The sequence below is a fragment of the Piliocolobus tephrosceles genome, chromosome 6 (genome assembly GCF_002776525.5).
Source record: "Piliocolobus tephrosceles isolate RC106 chromosome 6, ASM277652v3, whole genome shotgun sequence".
NCBI lineage: Eukaryota > Metazoa > Chordata > Mammalia > Primates > Cercopithecidae > Piliocolobus > Piliocolobus tephrosceles.
In genome coordinates this window covers 155463206-155489525 of record NC_045439.1, presented here as the reverse complement: position 1 = coordinate 155489525, position 26320 = coordinate 155463206, and the positions used below count along the sequence as shown (strand labels likewise).

At 41.4% G+C, this 26320-nt stretch overlaps 1 protein-coding gene and 1 pseudogene across 2 annotated transcripts in view; both read right to left on the bottom strand.

The window, feature by feature from the left end:
• Nucleotides 1–26320, bottom strand: part of FMN1 (formin 1) — a 378961-nt gene that overhangs the window by 58754 nt on the left and 293887 nt on the right. For both annotated transcript variants that reach the window (XM_023230251.1, XM_023230252.1), the window contains one exon: nucleotides 22317–22409. In XM_023230251.1, the coding sequence (XP_023086019.1) occupies nucleotides 22317–22409 (93 nt within the window). The remainder of the gene's footprint in view (nucleotides 1–22316; nucleotides 22410–26320) is intronic.
• Nucleotides 1709–2084, bottom strand: LOC111554605 (annotated as a pseudogene).

The window sequence follows — 26320 nt, the reverse complement described above, 5'->3', positions numbered from 1 at the left end:
TTCTTCCTAAAAGCACAAGGCTGCTAGTGAGCAGGCCCAGGATTCGGAAGAGCCGGAGGAGAGGGCAGGACACAGGAATGTCACCCAGCCTGGCTGGGATACGTGTCAGGCCTGACCACATAACCACAGATACTCATGAGCAAGGCAAAGCAGACTATTCAGATAAAACGAAAACTGATTTTAAATAAGAGGCATCCCTTATTTTGTTTATTATTTCTTCTAAATCGTGGCTCTAAAAAAATAAACTTAGAATTATTTTCCTCTTCCAAACTGAAATATCTTTTTCTTCCTGGCTTAGACCACCAACCAGGTTTCTGCCACCGGAAGTGGGGAAAATACTGGATATCTTTTTGAGGAAGCCTGATCAGATGCCCTATTATCCCAATTTCCAAACCAAAGATGCTTGGAGATGAAGACACATTTTTTTGGTGTGTGTTCCAAGTTGCAACCTCAAAAACTTGGCAGTTTTCTCACCATGGGCTGTGATTTCCATGATGTGATGGTTTGGAAGGGTTTGTTTTCAAATAGATGTTATGGGTAATTCCAAGGGAATTCTATTGCAGTCCCCCTGAGTTGACAACCTTTCCCTCTTAAGTGTAACTTTGGTGTTCAAATGACCTTGGGACACAGACGAGGAAGATTCCCAGTGGTAAATGTCTGTGCGGTACAAAATGGGAAGGCAGAAAAAGTGAAGCTTCTAAAGTCATGAAAATAAGAACCAAAGAGCTTTTCATGCATTATCTTTCACGCTGTTCTTCTTTTTCTTTCTTTCTTTTCTTTTCTTTTTTGAGACAGGTTCTCACTCTGTTACCCAGGCCGGAGTGCAGTGGCATGATCGTGGCTCGCTGCAGCCTCAATCTTCTGGGCTCACGTGTTCCTCCCACCTCAGCCTCTCTGTGCCTGGGACTACAGGTGCATGCTGCCATGCCCAGCTGGGACTATCGGTGCATGCTGCCATGCCCAGCTAATTTTTAACAAGTTTTTTGTAGGATGTGGCCTCCCTATGCTGCCCAGGCTGGTCTTGAACTCCTGACCTCAAGTGATACTCCCACTTTAGCCAGTTGTGAGCCACTGCACCTGGCCTACATTGTTCTTCAAATTTATTTAGGAGGACAGTACAGTTCATATTTTCTCCTTTTTCACAGGTTCTATTAAGTGTCATTTATAGTAACAGTAATTCATATTCTAACTTAGCTTTACCTCAGCAACTCTTCTTCCCCTTACTTTTAGTCTCAGTACTACAAATGCCTGCATGCTTTCTCCCCAGAACAGAGGCCTTCATATTTTTCTCCCTAAGCTGTATATGTCTTACAAACTTGTAAAATGAATGTAAATGAACGTAAAACTTTCCCCTTGTTCGGTGAAGAACAAGATGCACCCATGGCTTGAGCATACATCTCCCTCAGTCTCTTTGTCTGTTTTTTCTTTTTTAGAATGCAAAGTCTTTTATTTTTAAACTTTCAAAATCTAAAACCAAGCTAGCCTATGTTAAATAGTATCGTTTCCAAAGCTGAACGTGCTCACTCGGAGCCCAGTTTTCCGCTTGAAATACAAATACAACGTCCTGACGCTCCTCGGTGGGAGCACTACTGTTCGATGACCTCTGATGAGATGAATGGATCCATCTCAGTGGGTAAAATCCCTTTATTTTTTCCTTGGTAAGGGTTTAAAAATTCTAAAATAGATGCTTTTTTTTTTTTTTTTAGTTTTACACTGACAATTTCATTCCAAATGTCTCCTGGGAGACACACACCATGTACAGAATCCATCTGCATCCTTCTCACTCTCCTACACCTCCGAGACTGGTGTGGAAACGCTCACCATGCTGTGTCTGTTCAGCACCAGGAGGAAGGCTGGATTAGCGCTGAGCTGTAAGCGCCTTCTAATGCTCCTGATGAGCTCACTCAGGTTGATGTGGTCCGGGACAAGGAACAGCGCTTTATCCAGGGCAGGAAGCTGCTTCTCGAACCCTTGCATGGTTCTGTTACCACTGGGATTTTGGGTGGATGCTGCTCTCGGAGAAGTTGGACTTCTACTCTTTGTTCGAAGGTGCGGTGCGGCCTGAAGGTCTTCTCCGATGTCATGGTACAGAGATCTGGGTGGCGGTGGTGACATAAGGGTTCTGGTGGCTCCCGGGGGCGGTAGTGCAGGGATCTGGGTGGTGGCGGTGAGGACATAAGGGTTCTGGTGGCTCCCGGGGATGATGGTGCAGGGATCTGGGTGGTGGCGGTGGTGACATAAGGGTTTTGGTGGCTCCCAGGGGTGGTAGTGCAGGGATCTGGGTGGTGGCGGTCAGGACATAAGGGTTCTGGTGGCTCCCGGGGGTGGCAGTGGCAGTGACTCTAACTCTGGCGACAGTGACTTCTCCTGTCTCCCTCAGTTTCTTTACTATACGCTTAATCCATCAGAAAGTCTCAAGGCTCTACGCACCTCAGCAATCCCAGTGATAAGGCAAGGGGTTCATGGACTGAGTCCTGAAGCCCTCTTGTGTTTAGAGACTGGGAAGATGAAGAACCAGCCTAGGAGATGGAGGAATGCCCACGAAGTAGAGAGAAGACAAAAGAGGGTTAGGGCCTAAAGCAAGGAAAAGGAGTTTTCAACCCATCATTTGATCAGCTATATGTTCCTGAAAGGCAGAGTAAGATTTTGTGTCAGACATAGCAGGTCTTTGAGACTAGAACAGTGTCTGATTCTTTTTTTCCTCAGCGTCTCACATATTGTAGGTAACTTACAAATGCTGAATGAACAACTGAAAAAGAATAGTAGTGATCAGTCACAGAAAATGGGATGTGCTCTCTGTTAATTCCCTGCCATCAACAGATGCCCATCCTAGGGCAAAATGGGAGAAAGAATGTCACTTCCACAGTCCTCCTGCTGAAAGGATCCTAAGTGCTGCTGCCTCATTTATGTAGCACGATCCAGAGACACTTCCAGTCTGAAGAACTTCAAAGGTTTTAGGAGGCTGAGGTGGCGGGCTCAGGGAGGAATGAAGGCAAGGGGAAAAGGGATGAATAACCACAATAAAAGGCCGGCATGTTCACAACGATGCTGGGCAAAGACAATGATTCCTGAATATGAAGGAATCTGGAGAGCGAGTCACAAGAAACCAAAAACATAAGGGGGTGCAGGAGACGCTGAGAGAAAACAGAAAGCTATGAAAGAAGGCAGAGGCTCAAACCGAGGTGAGAGAGAAAAAATTAAAAGCAGAAGGGGAGAAAGAAAAAAAATCAGAGGAGGTGATGCCAATGCATGGAAAAAGAGCAAAGGAAACACAGGGCCACTGCCTTATGCTGAGGACTGAGCGACTGGTGCCTGATTTCTGTGCATCTCAAGAGGAGACAAATGGCAGATTGAGGGGAGCCTCTCTGCATTTTGGATCTACGAGGAACACATGCCAGGTGCGGTGAAATGCTCAAGTAAACACAAACAGCAGCAGCCGCGGGGTTACCAGTGACCTGACTGCAGGCTCTGTCCTCTCCTGGCCTCCAGCCTGCGTGTACAACACACATGCCCGCTTCAAGGGGGAGGGCAAAAATCTCCTGCAACTGGGTGACCTCTGTTGTCAGCATTTGGTTAATTAAGGAAAGATATTACCCTACAGATCTCTATGCCTTGGTCCTACTTCCTGCTCGTTAAAAAATGGTTTAATGAGAACAAAATAAAGGCAACAGAATCCAAATTACTATTTTTTCTCCCAAATGAGCTGAATGGTGGTGGCTGTTGCCAAAACGCTTGAACAATAGGATTGTGACACGAAGACTGAAATCTAAACACCATGAAGAAATCTCGAGAGCCAAGCAGTCCCCATTATCTCATGCTTGCACGACGATAGTCCAGAAGATGAGGGATGAGTCTCCATTTGTGCAAGCAAAGCAGCAGTCCAAGGCCCTGATACAGCCACTAATTGCCCATCTGCTTGTTTACACAGCCCAGAGATGGTGACTGGACAAACAGTTCATTTCCTTTGAAACAGGACCAAACTGGGAGGAGCCTGTCACATGGGACAGAGGAGGACTAGGAAGAACTGTCATGGGAAAGTGCCTCCAGATCAAAGCCAAGGACCAGCAAGCCAAGCAAAGATGGGTTCAAGTGGCTGGCTTCCCACAGGCAGCTTCAGGTCTACCTCTTTCTGTGCCCTGCCCACCCCTCCCAGCAGAACTGGAACCCCTCTCCCCGAGGACAGGACATTTTGAGCCACTCACATAAAAGTCTCAATAAGCCAGGCGTGGTGGCTCACACCTGTAATCCCAGCACTTTGCGAGGCCGAGGTGGGCGGATCATGAGGTCGGGAGACCAAGACCATCCTGGCTAATGTGGTGAAATCCCGTCTCTACTAAAAATACAAAAAATTAGCTGGGCACAGTGGCGGGCACCTGCAGTCCCAGCTACTTGGGAGGCTGAGGCAGGAGAATGGCGTGAACCTGGGAGGTAGAGCTTGCAGTGAGCGGAGATCGTGCCACTGTACTCCAGCCTGGGTGACAGAGCCAGACTCCGTCTAAATAAAATTAAAAAAAAAATAAAAGCCTCAACCAGGGAGCATCAGCACCAACCCAACCTCCAGGCCTTGGCAGCGAGGACAATTGTGTTCAGGTGAACTTCTAGCCCTTTTGGACTTCACTGGATGCTTGGCATTTGCTACACTGGTTCCCATGATAGTGTTCTCTTTGTCTCGTAGACCGGACTGTAAACAACTTGAGCACAAGGGACTTGAAGCCCCTGGGTTCCACAGCAGGACTCTTTACATGTGAAGAGCCATTAGCCGGGAAATGCTTATGGTTGTTAATGATGATGAGCTACGCCAAGCATAGTTTCTTTTATTTGCCTACATCAGAAGCTTGGCGTCTTGAGACAGGAGACTCAGACTTCTCACTGATACTCTTGGCAGGCTGTGGAGATCAGTAACGGCTCGCACCCCTCAGTGTCCTGGAAGTAGGACTGAGAGAGAAGACTCTGGAGAGCCTATTTCTCCTCAAAATAAGATTAGGTTTAAAAAAAATCAGCTGCCCTACTGCTTAGCTCACAGGTGTGGTGCTGATGGCAGCAGCTCAGTCACGAAGTGGAAAACAACAATTTTAAAAATCCTTGTTAATTTGCTCATAATTATCCAGAACTAACGATAGGAACACTGAAGAACTGTATACTTAACGGGAGGGAGACCTACGTTGCTAAGTCAGTAAGACCAATTTCCGATTTTTCCCTGTAGCATTTGCAGAGCCACATATTAGCCACATGAGAAACTAAGAAGAATGAATCCTGCCTGGGAGCAGAACTGCAGCCCTGAAATCCAAAGCGGAATGGGGTGGGGGCAGCTTGAGGTCTGTGGGCGAAACTCGGCGCTCCCAGTCTAGGGTGCCGTTCACCCATTAACTTGGCCTCCTCTTGCCACTGCTGTGTTTTAGCCCTTAGTGAGCATCTGTGTGGCTCAGATTTAACCAGACCGAAGGGGCTGTGGTGGTGAGAGGGCAGAGGAAGCTGGGGGAAGAAATGGCTTTTCTTCTGGACAGGAGTGAGGACTAAGTCACTTCCAGGATGATCATATTCTCAGGACGAGCCATGCTATGATACTATTTGAATATCTAGCTCCAGGCAGCTCTATTTTCCCATTTCACTACCAGAAGATTGTAATCACCTGGTATCAGCACGGTCAAGATACTACCGAAGACCTAACAGCACGGCTAAAACCTCTCATCTCTGCACATAACTGCGTACAAATGACTAAAACCGCTTTGCTTCAAAAACAGAGTAGCTGTGTGAAAGGCATTTTAGAGCGTGTGGGATTCCACACACAGGCAAGTTCCAGGGATCTCAGAAGCTTGGCTGTTTCGTTCGGCGCCAAGGAGGCGAAGATCCCAGGGAAAGGCAGTCGTGTGGGCAGGAGGTGGTCCTCGGATGATTAGCGCAGGTGTCCAGGAGGGAGGGGAGGGTATGGAAACGGTACAAACATGACAGAAAGCTGTGCCAGTGGGTCACCATGCCCCATTCGTACAGAACACTGAGTGGACTGTAACTGTGGACAACTGAAATACCGAAAAGAAAACGTGCACACACTGGTTCAATTCTAAACAGTGGGAGAAAGAGTTGTTTAAAGAAGAACAGATAATGGCTCATTCCACCCTCCCCAGTCTTTGGAAGATGGACACAGGAGTGTCACACAGTACAAAAGTTTGTATTACACAGAAAGAGGGACTTACATGCAGAAACAAAATTTAAAAACAAACAAACCACCAGCATTTATCACCATTTATCCAGCCAGTGGTTTCTTTATCCCCTTGGCTATTGCTTTAGATATTTTTGCTTGGAACTTCTCCCCCACTTTTTCTGACAGCTCATTGATCTTGGCTTGGAGCATCACAGTTCGTGGGAAACAATACAGGCTACTTTTCTAGCTTATTCCTTCTTAGATGCCTCTTGGATGTTGTCCATTTAATATGTTTGAGAAATACAGAGAGACAAACACATAGTGTTTTAATCTCAGAGTATATGCTGTGTGTCCCTGGAGAAGTCTCATAGATCCAAGGGAATCATTTCATTGAAGTAAGGCTTGTATTTCAAATTGATCCACCTGGGACATGTAATCAAAACTCATGAACTTTAATATAAATTCCAGATTCTGGTTTCTTATCTATATTTTTGGGAACATAACATTGGTAGATAAAGTAATTGAAAAAAATTATTTTCAATGTGATTTAGAAATGGCTTTTAACTATTTCTACACATTTCATCGCTCCATCTCAGAAGAAGCGGAGTAGAAAACTGCAGCAAATTGGACTTTATATTAAAGTCCTAGGAAATACATTCTGGCTGAGGTGATGGTTCTTGTGTGCTACACTAGGCGTGTAACATGTGGAAGGGGGTTCGTGAGGCTACTATTTATGAAGCTGTATATTTCCTTCTGTGTAGTAACACAGAGCGTGATTAAGGAGAATGAAAATCCTGTTTCCTGGAAATATCATCCATCCTGGAGGAGTTATGAGAACCAGAAGAGATTTGTGTTTTGCTATTTATCTGATGCTTAAAGATTATACCAATCCATTTTCCTAGGGCAAGCACAAATGGTCAGTTTTATAAATCTTGATGGACTAAGTCAAGTAAAAGCCAGAGCCTACTAGTTAAGAGTCCAGATATCAAGAGACACAAATCTGAGGAACAATCAATTAGACACCGTGGTAGCTCGTCTCCGAGATGTCCATCATCAGCTTTTTCCTTCCCTGCATGTTTGTGCTGTTCTCTAGTTGAGAGGTGGTGTCTATTGCTTCACTCCGTTAAAACCGGGCTGGACTGTGACTTCTCTGAGCAACAGTGACGTGATGTTTCATTCCCAGTGTTTGAGAGGATAGGCAATTTCTAATTTCTTTTCCTTGGAACATGTGCTCAGGAAAAAGCCAGTAACTATGTAAGAAGGCTAACTACCGTGAGACCACCATGCTATGAGAAAGTGCAAGCCATGTGGAGTGACAGCGTGGGCTCTCAGAGATGCCCAGCCAAGCCCCACCCTCCATCCACCTGAGCCGGGAAGCTGCAGCCAACAGATGATTTCAATGCCAGCCATAATCTAAATCCAACTTCACAGGAGACCTGAAGCAAGAACCAGCCAGTTAAATCTAGTCAACTCACTCAACTGTGAGAGACAGGCAGACACTGTTTTAGCCTACTAAGTTTTGAGGTGGTTATGCACCTGGATTCCTATTGCCAACTGGCTATAATTATCAAATATCCACTGGCAAATATAAGTTCCAGAGGCAAAGACTGTGTTCATTTTGCTCATCATTGCATTCATAACATGCAGCACAGTGCCTAGAATGTAGAAAGCCCTAAACTAATAATACATAACAATTTGTAGAAGTTTATCTGTTCCAGTATGAAAGAAAGACCCATAGTCAACTGGCTGACATTTTTTAGCCAGTTTCATGACCACAATAACCTTATAGTGGTAGTATTACTACCTCTCTCTTTGAGATGAGGGAACCTCAGCTTTTTTTTTTTTTTTTGAGGAAGTAAGTTTCCCAAGCTCAGAAAGGTAAGGGAGAGGGCTGGGCATGGTGGCTCGCGCCTGTAATCCTAGCACTTTGAGAGGCCGAGTCAGGAGATCAGGACCATTCTGGCCAACATGGAGAAACCCCAGCTCTACTAAAAATACAAAAAATTAGCCAGGTGTGGTGGCACATGCCTGTAATCCCAGCTACTTGGGGGGCTGAGGCAGGAGAATCCCTTGAACTCAGGAAGCGGAGGTTGTGGTGAGCTGAGATCACGCCATTGCACTCCAGCCTGGGCAACTAGAGCGAAAACTGTCTCAAAAAGAAAAAGAAAGAAAAGAAAAAGAAAAGAAAGAAAGAAAGGAAGGTAGGGGAGAGATTTGAACTCAGGTTTGTGCAATTCTAAAGCCAGGCTCTGTTTATTATAGTCTCCCAGGAGACTACAACAGAAACAATGAGAAAACAATTTGAAAGAGATGCAAAACCCACCCCTTGAATCTTACCCAGGACTATGGAGCTCCATTAATTGCTGTCAACACGCTGGAACCTATTTCACATGAAGCTCAGACCAATTACAATTAATGCCACAGTCATGACTACAAGCTAGAAACCAATGCCAGAGGAAGCTTAAGTTAAAGAAAGCAACGATCACGCACATATATTATGTTAGCAATTAGGCTTAATCCTAGAATCATGAAGCCAAAGGGAATGTATTAAAGAGAGAACAGTGCCCTCCTGGGAAGAAGAGCAATTTCAAATAGACTTTTTAGTGGCTTTCTACATTACCTACTTGAATATATTATACTCCCCTAGAATTACTATATTACTATATTACAATGACTCACGCCACATTTTATTTATTTCAGCAAGGAAATAGGATGGTGCAATGAGCTCAGTGGGCAGATGGTTTGGTTATTTCAATGAATAATTTGAATGTCAACAAGTTGGTGGATGCTAAGATGAAAGGGAAAGTAGTAAATAGCAAAGGTCTTGATGCCTGTCTCTGAGATGGAGTAAAGATGAGCTATCAGGACTGGCATCTCACTTCTAGAAATTGAGCACTCAGGTTTTGCTAAATTTATAAAAGCACATGAACTAACGTTGCATATTTCCTATAACGAGAAAACCAGTTTATCTCTGTTTAAAACAGTTCTGATCTACTCAAACACACATTTTAAATTTTCACTGAAAAATGCTATAAATAAATCAAAATTCAAATAAAAAAACTGGGAGGGAAAGGTATATCTATTTCTCAATTCAGAAGATTAATAAAAGGATTAAGGAATTAAATAATCACATTCTCTAGCCTCAGCTTACAACTTTTTAAAGGCTCAGTTTCTCAATAAATGGAAAAGCAAATTCTCATTATTCTCCCAATCTGTTTGAAAGCAGAGTTGGGGTGTTACGGTGATTAACAGTTATCAAGGCCCATTAAAGTTGTTAATTATAGTGGCGTTTACTATCATTTTCCATTATTTTTAGCTACTGAGACAGGGTCTTTGTGGATCCCAAGGATCATGTGTTTGCAGTTCAATTCAGCAGCCACTAGGTGGTAATATTGTTGATTTTGGTAGCCATGAAGTGTGATCTATCAGACCCGCCCTCTTAAATGGAATTATATACATCCCTTATATCATCTAGATGTAACTATAGAAATTATAATTATACTTTAAAATATTTAAAATACTTTAATTGTGAAAAATATAATCCCATATAAAACTTCCATGCATATCTGGTATCTTTTAATCTTATGCTAATTCTACTTACCTTTTAGTCTAATTATATACATGATTATCTTCAAATTATATTTATAACAAAAAGAAAGTGTCAGGTCTTAAAGAAATCCAGCTTATATTCATTGCTTTTGGCTTATTTTTAGAGGAGATGAAAAAGATGCACATAACTTTTCCTTCTAAAAGTTATGGCCGTCCTCTGTAGTAAATAATTATTTGCCGCTTGAACTTGGAACCACTGCTATTTGCACCACTGGGTAAGTAAAACTTCGGTGGTTAACTTTTCTGAGACCCACTATCTGAAGCATCTGATAAGGTTTGACAAAATGACATTAACAGCAGCAGCGGCTGATACACATAGTGCCAGGTTCTGTGTTAACTGCTCCACATACATTAGTCCTGGGTTCCTACTAGAGCTGCCACAATTCATTTAAGGCCAAATGAATTCAGCAGAAGAAACAGACCTGTATTATTTGAAAGAACGAAAAGATCTTTCCAAAACTGGACATTGTCTACAAAACTATGTATTATGTAACAGGTATTATGCAAAATAACTCCCAGAAGGCAATACAGGTGTTAAGCTCTTCCATTATGAAGAAGATAGTAACTGTATAAATTAAAGAGAAGTCATGTGATAGCACCTTTGATCAATCACTGATGAAAACCTTGCCATAGCTGTCAAGAACCCAAAGAGAAAGTGGTGGCTAGGCCAACAATTACGTGAAGCAATTTATCATGAGAACAACCATTATGCAAGATGCAGAGCTCAATACTGATTCCATAAAATACTTAAATGCTTGTCACTGCAATGCTTTACTAATTACAATGGGAACTTTGTTGTTATTGTTGGGAAAGGTAAAAGAGGACCTCTACTAAGACCTCAGAAAAGGAATCTTTGAGGTTAAGCTATTACCCAAGGTTAAGGCAAATCTGCTATTTTGATACTTTTCTTTAGATGGTGAAACAAAAATGCTTATTTCTATATACCCACTGGGTCCTGGGACTCAGATAAACTACGTGGTTCTCTAAGTCAGCAGCAGGGCACAGTAATGACACTGGGACTGAGCTCACCCTGACCTTGAGTAAGTCACCACGTCCCTCAGATTCAGTTTTCTTATCTGGAAAGTTAGGAATGAAACAAAATCAGTTTCAAAGGATTGCTGCAAAATTAAATGAAGTGCTACACACCTGTTCAAGTCGAGTAGTATGCTCCCCAGTCCTCCCCTCCACACACCAGAACTAAAAATTCAGGAGGAAAATGTTCAGTATATGGGTGTTTCTCACAGAGAGTCAAAGTGGGATAAGAATGCCTTAAACAAAACATATTGCATTTATTAAAGCTTTATAGTTTATATGGTGGTGTCCTATGTTATCTAATTTCATCTTCATAATGACACCGTGTACTAGGTATTTATTACTATTCCCATTTTACAGACAAGAAAAAAAAGGCCCCCAGAACTTAAAATCCTTTGCAAAATCACACAGAAAGGTTAAGTGATGAACCCAGTGTTCAAACCTAGGTCTTCTGCCTTCAAGCACAAAGCTCTCTCCCTATATTCAGAACACTTAAAAACACAACATTTTATTGTGCCTATCGTTACGAAGACTGTATTGCACACTTAAGAATTTGTTAACATGGTAGAATTCACGCTAAGTATTCTTACTAAAATAACAAAAGTTGTATGTATGTAGAAAAAAGTATTGCTTAATCTAATTAAACAGCTTCTGCACAACAAAAGAAACTAGTATCGGAGTGAACAGGCAACCTACAGAATGGGAGAAAATTTTTGCAATCTACCCATATGACAGAGGCCTAGTATCCAGAATCTACAAGGAACTTAAACAAATTTACAAGAAACAAACAACACCATCAAAAAGTGGGCAAAGGAGATGAACAGGCAATTCTCAAAAGAAGACATTTATGTGACCAGCAAACATGAAAACAAGGTCAACATCACTGATCATTAGAGAAATGCAAATCAAAACCACAATGAGATACCATCTCCCACTAGTCAGAATGGCGATTAAAAAGTCAAGAAAAAATAGGTGCTGGTGGGGATGTGGAGAAATAGGAACACTTTTACACTGTTGGTGGGAATGTAAATTAGTTCAACCATTGTGGAAGACAGTGGCAATTCCTCAAGGATCTAGAACCAGAAATACCATTTGACCCAGCAATCCCATTATTAAGTATACACCCAAAGGATTATAAATCATTCTGCTATAAAGACGCATGCACACATATGTTTACTGCAGCACTATTTACAATAGCAAAGACTTGGAACCAACCCAAATGCCCACTGATGACAGACTGGATAAAGAAAATGTGGCACATATTCACCATGGAATCGTATGCAGCCAAAAACAAGCATGAGTTCATGTCCTTGGCAGGGACATGGATGAAGCTGGAAACCATCATCCTCAGCAAACTAACACAGGAACAGAAAACCAAACACTGCATGTTCTCACCCGTAAGTGGGAGTTGAACAATGACAACACATGGACACAGGGAGGGGAACATCACACATTGAGGCCTGTTGGGGGGTGGGGGGCAAGGGGAGGGAGAGCATTAGGACAAATACCTAAAGCATGCAGGGCTTGAAACCTAGATGACGGGTTGATAGGTGCAGCAAACCACCACGGCACACGGATCCCTATGTAACAAACCTGCACATTCTGCATATGTATCCCAGAATTTAAAGTAAATTTTTTAAAAAAGGAAAAAGTATTGCTTAAAGAAAATAAAACAGATATTTATATTTAAAAACCCTTTTTAAAGCAAAACATATATATGTAGTCACGACAGTAAGAGATAATCAGAACATGGCTCAGTATCATGACTAAGACTTCAGAGGTTACTAAAACTCTTCTTTGGGGGAAACACAACTTAGTCTCCTCCCAGTTCTTCCAAAACAAACTAATGAAATGTGAAAAGGGTGAATTTACAAGTGGACAACAAGGTCTGTACATAGAAAGAAAGAGCCTGACTGACTTGGCTCCATCCCCTCCTTCTACCTGGGGACATTTCCAGTCATCAGAAAGAGGCTAATGCAACTGCAGCTCCAGAGTCTCATCAGACTATCTTGGATCCTGCCATGATGAAAGGGAAATGAAGAGATTACCCAAGAACACCACCATGAGGTTGTCCTTAGTAACACTTTAATTCTTACACGGGTAAGGGCCTTACTCGGAGTCGTAAAAATCAGTTTAAGGTACAGTCCCCTGTTCTACCAAAGCAAGCAAATAATCTGGTTCCATAAGGTTGGAAAGATGTAGGTGTGTATGTGTGTGTGTGTGTGTGTGTGTGTGTAAATATCTGCTGCTGCTCTAGGAAAAACCCTGTAAGAGTTAATGATACTTATTTGACAAATAGTATCTTATCTCCAAACACAACCACTACCATCTCTCTTCACTTGCATGTCGTTCTAACACAGCGTTTAAAAACAGGAGACAAGGCTGGGCGCAGTGGCTCACACCTGTAATCCCAGCACTTTGGGAGGCTGGGGCGGATGGATCACTTGAGGTCAGGAGTTCCAGAAAAACAGGAGACAAACTCTTAAAAATAATTTTAAGAATAGAGTTAAGGCCTAAAATGCAAATACCCATGGAAGAGGTCAGATCCTGACAATGATCCCAAGATATAAATGACTGATATTTGTTTCTATGTTTGTGATTAGGTTTAAAGGATGGTCTGTGTCAGGGTAATATGAGAGAAGATCTTTACTCTCTCACTTTGGTATATTCATAAAAGTGTACATTGAAGCACCCGTGTAATCAAGATCCCAAATGAAACAAAGAACAGGATTACAGCAATAAGAAAAAAAAGATGAGGAATAGGTAAAACACCCTACATACTAGAGGCCTCTTCTTGACCACTTCTTGACCATAATGTGAATTAGGGTTCATGTTTCATACCTAATAATAACATCACCAAAGTGTGATGCCTGAAACTAAAGTGATGATGGAACCATGAGCAAAATAAGTGAAGTCAATCCAAGTCAAGGAGAAAGAACTGAGGGGCTCCAGCAGATTCATGTGTATCCGTGTGTGTGTGTGTGTGTGTGTGTGACTGGACTGTCTTGAGCTCTCAATGCCTTTAAACATTTCCATGCATTTTCTCATTGACTGGGAGGATTCCACTGGATAGTGCTATCCAGAGCGATGTTAAAGAAGGGAGCCACAGGGAAGAAACCAAGGTACTAGCTCATAGATCTGGCTCCATAACGGACCTTCAGATTTCCTTTTCAGTTGTCCGGTCCAGCACCCAAGGAAAGTAATGAGGCTGTGAGTAAGACATTTGGTTTCCAATTCTAGGTTCCGGTGGCTAAGGGACCCCAGTTGGTATAATAATGGGGAAGCAATGAACAGGAAGCAGAATCTTGGAGGAAAAATGTGAAGTGCAAAGTACTGAAAGTTACTTGTTCAAAAAAAATTTTTGTTTAATATTTAAGAGGTATTCATTGGTTAAAACCCCCAAATTTATGAAAAATCTGCATACACCTATGAACCTCATCTGCCTATTTTCTACCTGCTGCAGCAATGAACCTGTTTGATTAGTTTTAGGGGTAACAGTCTAAATATTTACTAATAACTTAGGTATTAACTAACAGAACAGGCAACCTGTATGGGTGTTATGGTGAGGACCAGCTGAATATCCATCTTAGGTTAGTTTTTTTTTTTAGACAGAGTCTTGCTCTGTTGCCTAGGCTGGAGTGCAGTGGTGCGATCTCAGCTCACTGCAAGCTCTGCCTCCCAGGTTCACACCATTCTCCTGCCTCAGCCTCCCAAGTAGCCGGGACTACAGGCGCTTGCCACCACGTCCAGCTAATTGTTTTTAGATTTTATTTTTAGTAGACACGGGGTTTCACCGTGTTAGCCAGGATGGTCTCGATCTCCTGACCTCGTGATCCGCCTGCCTCAGCCTCTCAAAGTGCTGGGATTACATGCGTGAGCCACCGCGCCCGGTCAGTCTTAGGTTAGATCTTATTTGTTCTCACTGTTAGGTAGCATTCATTTTTTGCTTCATCTTTTATCTGAATGATAAATAATATACCTAATAATAACATAACTACTCTTCTGCCCCTTGCTTTTATCCACTTAAACATAGACATTAGGGATCCTTCCAGGTCAATACATACAGACTTTTTCTTTTTTTTAAACAGATGCTTAGCATTCCATTGTATGGAAATACCATAATTTAACAACTCCATTACTGGATGGTCATTAGAAACGGACTTCAGGGGGAAACCGTAAGCTCTTTGTAGGAATTTCTGGAAAAAAAAAAATCCCCTCTAGCCCTTTTAGATAAAAGCCCACTTAATGGATCTCTGATAAAATAGCTTTTTTTTTTTTGGAGTCTCACTCTATGGCCCAGGCTGGAGTGCAGTGGTATGATCCTGGCTCACTGTAACTTCTGCTTCCCGGGTTCAAGCAATTTTCCTGTCTCAGCCTCCAGAGCAGCTGGGATTACAGGTGCACACCACTATGCCCGGCTGAGTTTTGTATTTTTAGTAGAGATGGGGTTTCGTCTTGTTGGCCAGGCTGGTTTTGAACTCCTGACCTCAGGTGATCCGCCTGCCTTGGCCTCTCAAAGTGCAGGGATTACAGGCCTGAGCCACCACACCTAGCCAAATAGCTTTCTTCATCTTCCATGGATTACTGCTCTGTTACTTAAGTGATCCGGAAGTCACAAGAGATTATCTTAATTCTTGGCCATCTGACGATCTTTGGAACCACGACTGTTGGTATTTTCTTGAGTAGCAGTGGGGTATACAAGAACCCATTTTGGCTCATGCAGAATGCATGTTCTCCAGCCATATTTCTTCTTTCCACAAGCTTTGTAAAGAATGGCAAAATTATTTCCCTCACAGCTTACACTGTTCAGATTACTGACCTTTCCTGATCTCTGTAACCTTAGTGGTTGAATATGGTGATTCAGATAGTTTTGTTTCTACATGTCTGGGGGTTGAAGTGAAGAAATTACATAATAACCTGCACTTATTTTGCAACTTAGAGATTTAAGTATGGCCTTTGTCAATCTAATCTGACCAAAATATTTACTAAGAATAGATTATATGCATATGCCCAACATAGAAAGATGATTCTATATCCAGGAGATCTGATCACAGAAATGTGTTATTGACCAAAAATGTACCTCTCCAGATTCTGGGACGATTCGGCAATTCTGAAAGGATTCAAACAGAAAACCCAAGGAGGGGGAAAAAGTAGCCTCCAGGTACTTTACACAATTTAAGTTGTTTGTTCATAAATTCAACAAATACTTATTAACACCTATCATGGGACAGGCTGAGCCTATATTATGTTGGGACAAGTAAGTGAACAGGACAAAACAGACACAGTCCCAACTGTCATGGAATATTCATCTGTTTACATAATTCCTTTTGCATTCAATGTAGAAAATCAGAATTACTGCTTTTGTTTATTTAAGTCTGGTAAATTTATCTATTTTTTACTAGAAAACAGTTTTTTTTTTAACTTTTACTTTAGGTTTGGGGGTACATGTGAAGGTTTGTTACACAGGTAAACTAAAACAATTTTTGATATTAAGAATATCTCTAATCTAGCCGGGCGAGGTGGCGGTGCCTGTAGCCCCAGCTACTCGGGAGGCTGAGGCAGGAGAATGGCGGGAACCCGGGAGGTGGAGCTTGCAGTGAGCTGAGATCGTGCCACTGCACTCCAGCCTGGGCGACAGAGCGAGACTCCGTCTCAAACAAACAAACAAACAAACAAACAAAAAAGAATATCTCTAACCTCAGTTGGTCAAAGAAACTCACAAAATAGTTTCACAGACTGGGGCTAGAATGGTTCAGGCAGAATCATTTAGAATTTGGCTCCATTCATGGATGCCAAGTGAAATTAATGGAGAATGAGATAAGGCCAAATGTGGGAGAGTGCTGGGATTAGAGCCAGTTTAGGTTCCAGCCCTCCCTGCCAAAGCTATAAATACAAATGACCAATTTAACAGCATGAAAAGACCACCTACAAGATCTATACCTGGGATCTAATCAGTTGCTCTGCGCCTTCTTTTAATTATAGGATCCCTGCCATGTTTATGGGGACTTTTAATGTGAGCATCACATTTTTGAAGGCCATATCATTATGACCACGTTTGATCTGAGGGTGGGAAAGCAGGAGCTCACAAAATGCCTGCACAAGGTTATTCTGAGCCATAAACCAACTTCAACAAGAGCCTAGTGTGGAAAAGAAAAAAGACACATAAGAAAAAAGGCATGGATATCATGGAGTTTGCAACCCCACCAAGTGGTACCATTAAAATTACACTCAATTCTCAGAAAATGAAATTCATTAAGAAAAAGTACCACAGTTTTGTCAAATAACACTATATAAGGGCATTCTGAGAAGGGAAGAATGATAAAAGACATAAGGATAAATGCATCATCTCCATTTGAGTGTGGCAACAGGATGTGATTTACAGAAGAAAAATTAAATCATCATGATTCTTAGAGCTGAATTGCAGCTGATGTAAAAATAATCCTGAGTCACAATGCATGTGACTTCTCAGGCATAAAGAACACAATTGCTTAAAACTTTATGAGTGATAAGACTCCTAATAGAGAATTAGCTTCCTTGCAAAATGCTCTGTATAAGCTGTGCTATGGAAGTACAGAAGTATCTTTTCTCAGTTACATTTATTATATAACACCCTGTGCTCAGATACTCTGATACTTCACGTATCGTCTCATTCTACACCCTTCTCTTCGGGCTATCTCATTCATTCCTATGACTTGAACTGCTACCTTTAGAGTCTCATCTAGCTCTCTCCCATGAGCCCAGCATCTCTACCTGCGTGTCTCATATGTACAAAGTTAACACGTCTAATGTTGACCTCACTGTCTTCCATCTCAAATCTAGTCTTCCTTATCAGTATCCAGCCAGTTATCCAAGCAAGAAAAAGGAGTTACCCTATTCTCCTCTGTTTCATTTTGTACATCCAATTTATTATCCTGTCCTGTAATGCCTAAAACAGCCCTTTACTGTTTACAATTATGTCTTTTCCTTCTTATTTTTACTGTCATTGCTTTGTTTTGTTTTAGAGACAGCGTCTTGCTCTCTTGCTAAGGCTGGAGCACAGTAGTGTAATCGTAGTCACTGTAGCCTTGAACTCTTGGGCTCAAGCAATCATCCCACCTTAGCCTCCCAAGTAGCTGAGGCTACAGGTGCCACCACTTCCAACTAATCTTTGTAGAGACGGGGTCTCACTTTTTTGTATAGATGGGGTCTCACTTTGTTGCCCAGGCTGGTTTCAAACTCCTGGCCTCAAGTGATCCTCCTACCTTGGCTTTGCCATTGCTTTTGCAATGGCATTAGTCTGTTACTTGTTCAACCTTTTTGCATATTACTGTTAGTTATATTTCTCAGCAACAACAAAAAGCAAAGTGATATACCCCCACAAAAAAACTGCACACACCAAAACAAATACAAACAAATCCAACATCATCATGTCACTCCTGTACACATTATTTTCCAATATTATCTGCTGCCTGTCAGATAAAGTTCAGATTCTTTAGCAAGTCATATTGTGACTCTTATCTCTTTTTTGGTCTTGGGTTCTTCTCATATGCCTTGTGATCTAGCCACACCAAGTCGCTTGCCATTTTCCAAACACATCATGTCTTTCATCCTTCTGAGACTTGCAGTGTTTTCCTCTGCCTGGAATGCCCTTTGTAGCCTGTCTGCTGAGAATTTCTAATCCTCAATTTCCTCATCTGTATAGCAGGGCGGTAATAGTACTCACTTCAAAGGACTGTCATGGTGACTAAGTAAAAAGGCGATTTGTTCCCCATGGTATCTAGCAGATAGAGGCACTCAGTAAATGTTATCATTGTCATCATTATTATTTTGCTCTTTTTCAAGTCTGAACAAAATTATCTCCTTTGCTGAAAGTCTTACCTAAAAGTGTTGGGCATTCTTCCTTTCTGATTCTATATGCCTAATTACAGTACCACATTACACCAACTCCAAAATTGATAGAATTTTCATATTTTAGAGCCTCTGATATTTGGGTACATCTTAAGAGTCTATATGCTGTGGCTTATGGCAGCAATTTTTCTTAGTAGTACATGGAATAATGGTATTTCTGACAATAAATAGCATATTAGATGAAATACTATACTTAAACTGTATGACAACTGTCATAGAAATTTGATTATCATATTTGTGGCAAATGGAAAATCCTACATTTTCTATGAATCAGTGAAATATCTATGTAATAAAGGAACTACTATTTGGAACTCCAAACAGCAGCGAGGAGATATTCCATTTGTATATATTGCAATTTGGCAAAAACCCAGCCCCTACATCACAGCATAGCATACATACATTGCTGTGAACTATAATGTATTTCTTAACCACAGATCCTAAACCATACATTTCAGAACCGCAGAGGTAATAGCCTGATCAAGTAGCATGCTGTTACCTCCTTCGGTTAAGTAGCCCCACTTGAGAGCCAAACAAGGGCCAGGCCCAGAGTGGACAGGGGGTTAGCTTGTGAAATTCTGCATTCCAGTAACTTAGGATTCAAGCTGAGAAGGTAGAGTGAAAATGAGAAGACAGTGTAGGAATGAGCTGAGGAAAGCCTATGGAACATGCCTCCAGACTAGCACCTTCTGGTAGAAATATAATGTGAACCACAAATATAATTTAGATTTTCTAGTAGCCACGCTAAAAAAGTAGAAGAAATATAATTTAGCTAATATATTTTGTCAGGTTATTAACATATTTATTAACTTACCTATAAATGAATAATCATGTTTTATTTATTTAACATATCTAAAATGTTACCAGTTTACAATGCAATCAGTATAAAAAAATCAATAAAATATTTTACACGTTTTTTTCTGCTGAGTCTTCAAAACCCCATGTGTGTTTTACCCTTATAAGACATCTCAGTCTGGATTAGCCACATTTCAGCTGCTCAAAAGCCACATGTGGCTAGTGTCTGCCACATCGAACAGCACAAACCTAGACTGTTTTTTTGACAAAATGAGTTAAGTAATGAAATAATCATAACAAGCTATTTCAACAGTAGACTTTTCTACCATACAATACTGGGAATGTTTAAGATTTCTACAATAGTATATATATTTTTATATTCTTAAATTTTTAAATAGAATGGTAATGTTTCCTTCACATTCAATTTATGTCTTGTTTTGGGTGGTTTTGTTTTAAGCATGATTTGATGTTATTTCTAATGTCACTTTTACCTCATCTGTTGGTTAAAGAGGAGATGACTGGCCGGATTCGGTGGCTCACGCCTGTTATCCCAGCACTTTGGGAGGCCAAGGCAGGAGGACTGTCTGAGGTCAGGAGTTCAAGACCAGCCTGGCCAACATAGTGAAACTCCATCTCTACTAAAAATACAAAAATTAGCCGGCGTGGTGGTGGGCACCCTGTAATCCCAGCTACTCGGCAGGCTGAGGCAGGAGAATCGCTTGAACCCTGGAGGAGGAGGTTGCAGTGAGCCGAGATCGCGCCATTGTACTCCAGCCTGGTCAATAAGAGCAAAACTCCATCTCAAAAAAAAAAAAAAAAAAAAAGAAAAAGAAAAGAAAAGGAGCTGATTGTATTCAACTATAGATCTTTTCCCACTAAGATACTCCGGGACAGGGTGTAGGGGTATACAATTAATCTTAGTACTCTCGGTCTCTATCATAGAGCCTAACATATGGCAGGCTCAGAATAAATCTTTGAATACACATTAAAAGGTGAAGTAAGCTAGACAGTATTGGCTGTCAATCTGGGTTCCACATTGGAATTACCTGGAGAGTTAAAAAAAAAAAAAAAGAAAATCTGATGCCTGGTCCCACCCTGAGAGATGCTGATGATGGGTCTAGAGTTGGGCCTGGGTATCAAGATTTTTAAAAATCTCCCAAGTGATTCTAGTACGCAAGGGAGTTGAGAACCACTGTTCTAGGACTTTCTTAGAACAGCTTACTATGGCCATACCCGTACTTCCCTGATGTAAGATCCAGTTTCCCTCATATAAATTCCCTTTCTCTGAAGAGACTAGAATTGTCCTGGGAGCCCTAGTAGAGAAGAGGCTAACACATTATCCCAAATGGGGATTTGCAAATTCCTTTTCCAAGGTACCAAAGATTCTCAAGGTTTTAAATCTAATCATATTTATGTCTTTTCAACAAAAAAAAATAAAATACACGATATAAGCTAGCTGCTTTGCAGAGGCAGGATTCTAAGGGCATTACAGCATGCAGGCAGATAGTACCCTGACATACATATGGCAAAATTTTCTAGAAATAGAATAGCAATTACAAATAAAGATGGAATCCAAGTACACATGAGCCTCATTTCAAGTTAATTCTACATATGTAAACAGCAGACACTATTAACTGGGGTCAGCAAAAGGAAGTATCTCATGCTTTTCTTCAGGCTACTTAGGTTATATTTACACAGTATAATTACATAGCAATGCATTTTTTGATAAGTCACTTATAAAACCCATCTCCTATAGTCACACAGCACACAAGTATTGGTATCTTTGCTCTCAAGATGGTTCTTTGCCTGACAACATTTCTTCCATCATATATGAGGTTCTGTAATGGCTGAGAGAGAAATCTGCCTTCTCCTACTTCAATACAGACAACCTTTCATCATGGACAAGGGAGCAATGGTCTCTGCACCAGCGGAGCAGCAGCTGGAATGGAGTTCCTCTGACTCACAGACTGAGCATTTCCCTGCTGATTCTCAAGCTGGTCTGGCCACACTTTATGCATTCACCCTGCTTCACAGTCTTTTGTTGATGGTGTGGTAACATGTGGCCTTACTCAGTAATAGAAAGAGCATGTTGAGATATCCTCAAAGGCTCCTATGTGTGTTTCCTCTAGCTTTCCAGCAAGGAAATAAGCTGTCTTCAACAAGCCCACACTTATTTTTGTTTTACATCTAGAACAGGAATTATCTAAAAGATGTGCTACTTCCATGTTCACTAACCCTGATCAACAGAAGTTCCCTACTCATGCCAAAACTGTAAAGGAAGCAAATCTGTTAAGACTTCAAAGAAAGTGTGGAGTCTCATGCATATCACTTCCACTGATCAACCCCAGAGGGCTGATAGGTAGCAAGTGATTGATGGGTGACATTCATTTGGCCCTAATTTTCCTATCTGAAAAGGAATGGAAAATATAACACAAGTTTCCAAGTTGCTACCTCATAAAACCAGGAGGGTGATCACCGCCCACCTGTCCAGGTTGACCACAAATGTGAAACGCATAAGTGCATCTGCCTTACATGTATGTCGTTTGTTGGTGAACATGGGCTGAGGAATTCCTTGAGCTCCATGAAAAGACAAAAAAAGTTTGTCCTCAGAGAATTTATAAAAGCCAGAGTAACATTCAAGAATTTAAAATATTAAAATGGATTTGAAAGGTGACATAAAAGCTACAGGACAACTTTACTGTGAGTATGTAACCACCATGGAGAGGTAGGCTAATGAAATCACCAGAGCTGCCTGTGGTCAGCCAGGATGCAAGCAGCCATGGGCCTCAGAGAAAAGATTCATGGAATGAAGGATGTTTCAGGGCCGCGTGTATGTGCTGCTGACAAAGCTTCCTACCTTTTTGGAAGAACTCCTCTAGTTTGTCCTTGAAAGGCTGGAGATACTCCTTTGGGGACTCCTTGCACACCACCACCATCTGTTTCTCACTTGCTGTGAAGAGAAATTTAGAATTAGACTTACTCAGGAACACGTATTTGCTGAGCTCCTGCTATGGGCCAGGCACTGTGCTATGCACTTGAGTACCAATTGTGCACATTCCTTGTCAATTACCGCTTGTCCAAATTCCAGGGTTGGAATGGGGGAGGGGAAGAAAAAACAGAAATAATAAACAAACCAACAAAAATAATTAGTTAATTCTACACAACTCTTGAGGAACAGGACAATGTAAAATCCTTCCATTTTTCTTCTAGAGATCCAGAGAAGTCTCTGACCTGGGACACGTAAAGTAGTCTGTTTGTGTTCTCCCAAAGATGAAGAGAGGCAAAAACTACTTGAGGATTAGTCTCACGAAATTAAGGGCGCCAGCCCTCTTCAGATTCATACTCCAAAAGTAGAACGTGAAAAAGACACTGCAGAAATTCTCAGGCATCCAAGTTGTCTAGATACCAACCTAGTGATTGGCCAGGGTGACACACGCATCCCAACATGAGAACTAAGCCCAGGTTGGGGAGGACCCTGTCTGTTCTTCATGCTTCCCATTCCCCTATCTTCCTTTTAATCCTCTATTAACACATGGGAAATAATTTTATATAATTTTACTTCAGATAGACAATCTAAAATTTGTAATAGAGTACTTTTTGATAATCAAGTCTGAGGTGACTTGACTTTTTAAAAATTATCTACCTTATTGGATAGTTATGATTTGGCTACATGGAAACCACAATATTCATAGTTCACCATCACAAAAGACAGTTAACTCAGGCAAGAGGCATCTCCTGAAGGTTCCTATGTTACAGCATGCACCGGGAAAAGAAAGGTTTCATTTCTACAAAGCTAGAGCTGAGTCATGATCACTTTTATCTGTTGACTATGGCTGGAAATTAGTTCTTGTCCAAAAGCCTATTAATAAAGCACTGGATTTTCACCATAAAGATATCATGCCACCGGGTTCACAAAATAGAGAGACATATACTACAGATCTTGGAAGAATTTATAAACACACAGGTAAGGCGTTTTGGAAGAAGGAGGTTGGGAAGGAAATCTTTATTTACATTGGGAAATTCCCATCCAATAATTTGGCATATTTAAAACTAGCATCTCAGAACATATACTGCAGGCAAAGCAATAAACATGTCAGGTCAGAAATACAGAAAACGCAAAAGACACCACTTAAACGTTCTCTGAAATTAGTTATCTGACACTTTTCATGTGCAATATTGCCAACTAGATTGCAGAAATCCTAGACAACTCAGGGGACTATAAAACAGTGCTGAAAATGAAAGCAATTTGAGGGAACCCGTGGTCATTTTCTGAGTCAAGGTCAAAATCACCTACATTCTCAGAGGTATCCAGGGATTTCTCATGATACCGGGATGCTAGACCACAGGACACGGTACCTAAATTCAGGCTCTATCTATTGACATTGTTTCTTTGTAAGAGTTTTTATAGAGCTATCTAGAATATCTGCTATTAGCTATTCCGACAACCATTCCAAGGCTATCTAGGAAATCCCGTCCATTGGGATGCAAAGACTAATTTTTTAAATGACTTACCTTATTGAAAAAATACAAATCTTACCTTGAAACAACTAGAACAAATTCTGTAAATCCAGTCAAATAATCATGTAAAACATTCATTTTTCCCACGCTTTTTCCTTTCTTTGTAAGCTTCTTTGTCCTCTCTGCAATAGCTACTTTATAACTTCTCTGCTATTACGAGATTACCCTTCACCTCTTTTGAAGTAGATGGATCTGTGGTCAAACTATAAGTACGTCCTTCCCACTACCATTCTTTTCTCAAAATAGGATACTTTGTGGTAGAGTGGTATCCAAGGAGTGAGAGAGTGGACAGAGCTGAGATATATTTTGCAGGTGTAACAAATAGGTCTTGCTGATTCAGTCAAGGTTGGGTTGAAGCAGATGGAAAGGTAAAGGGGTGAACAAGGGTTGCTGGAAGTGCCATTTCTGAGATAGAGAATAGTGGGGAAGCATCTTGTTGGATTACGTTTTTTTAAGAGATAGAGGAGATCAAGAGTTAAATTTGAAGCTTGTTAAGTTTTCTCTAGCCTCTATAAATTATAAGGCAATCTTGTCGCCTGAAAACAAAGGGGGAAAGGTACAAAAGAAGATAAAACTATTAATGGGTTCTCATTGCGAATTCAATTAAATTCAAACTTCGGGGCCTTGGATTTAAGGCCTTTTCCATTATGGCATATTTCAGCTCTATTTCCCACATGTATTTGACTAACCAAACCAAAGCTGTTCAATGTGTTCCAATTATATAATTCGGCATTCCCAGCTCCATGTCTTCATTTATGTGGTTCTCAGCTCTGCTCTCACGCCATACATACTTTCAACAATATCTGACAAAGTCCTGTTCATCCTGAAAAGCTTCTCTGAGATGTCAACATTGCCATAAAGCATTTTCAATCCAATGTTTTTGCATCTTTCAAACATCTCTATTACCTTCTGCATAGTGTTTATGTTTTACCTTTAATTATAGGTATTTATGTAAAAGTCTATAAATTAATCCCTGAGAAGTCATCATGCAGGATTCATTTACTTCTTCCCCAACTTCTCTAGAGAGCTCCATGTATCCGGCCACAGCATCAGATCTCCTCATCTTGACTGAATGTCGTGGTTCGCACCTGTAATCCCAGTGCTTTGGGAGGCCTAGGTGGGAGGATCACTTGAGGCCAGGAGTTCAAGACCAGTCTGGCAACACAGTGAGACCTTGTCTTTCAAAAAATTTTTTTCAGTTAGCCAGGCATGATGATGCATGCCTGTAGACCCAGCTACATGGGAGGCTGATGTGGGAGGGTTGTTTCAGCCCAGGAGATAGAAGCTGCAGTGTCATACCACTGTACTCTGGCCTGGGCAATAGACCGAGACAGACAGACAAGAAAGGAAGGAAAGAAAGAATGAAAGGAAGGAAGGAAAGAAAAGGAAAGGAAAGGAAAGGAAAGGAGGGAGGAAGAAAGGAAAGAAGGGAGACAGAGAGAGACAAAGAAAGAGAGAAAGAAAAAGAGGAAGGAAGGAAGGAAAAGGGAAAAAAGGAAAGAAAGGGAGGAAGGAAGGAAAGAAGGGAGAGAGAGAAAGAGAGAGAAGGAAGGAAGAAAAAGGAAAGGAAGAAAGGAAAGAAAGAAAGGGAAGAAAGGGAGAAAGGGAAAAGCGGATGAAGGAAAAAGGTTTCTTCATCTTAACTAGATTCTCACGTGTAGGGAAGTTTAAATAAAATTAGCAATGTTGGCCTGGCACAGTGGCTCACTCCTCTAATACCAACACTTTGGGAAGCCAAGGCAGATGGATCGCTTGAGCCCAAGAATTTGAGACAAGCTTGGCCAAAGTGGTGAAACTCTGTTTATACAAAAAATACAAAAACTGGCTGGGCATGGGGGTGTGCACCTGTGGTCCCAGGTATTCAGGAGGCAGAGGTGGGAGGATCCCCTCAACCCATAGAAGTCGACACTGCAATAAGCCATGACCACACCTCTGTCCTCCAGCCTAGTCTCACAGGGTGAGACCCTGTCTAAAAAACATACATACATACATATTAGCAATGTTGACCCAGACTCCAAGTGGGCTTTCCAGAGATGCAAATGTGAACTGCTTGTCTCGTCTCTTCCTTCCCCTGCTTTCCAGGAGGGTGGTGCACCAAGGGGTCACCGTCTCTGTACTCCTCAAACACGGTGAGGTGTCCCAAGATGATCTCAAAGGGTTGAGTGTATTTTAAAGACCCCCAGAAACATCCACCACCTCACCCCATGAGTCATAAGCAAGGTAACAAAGATGATTATCCTGACTGGGTAGTTGCGAAGGCAGGCAGGGAAACAGGAAAGACGTCTGCTTTAAGGAATCAGCATTTCTTTTTTTTTTTTTTTTTTTTTTTTTTTTTTTTTTTTG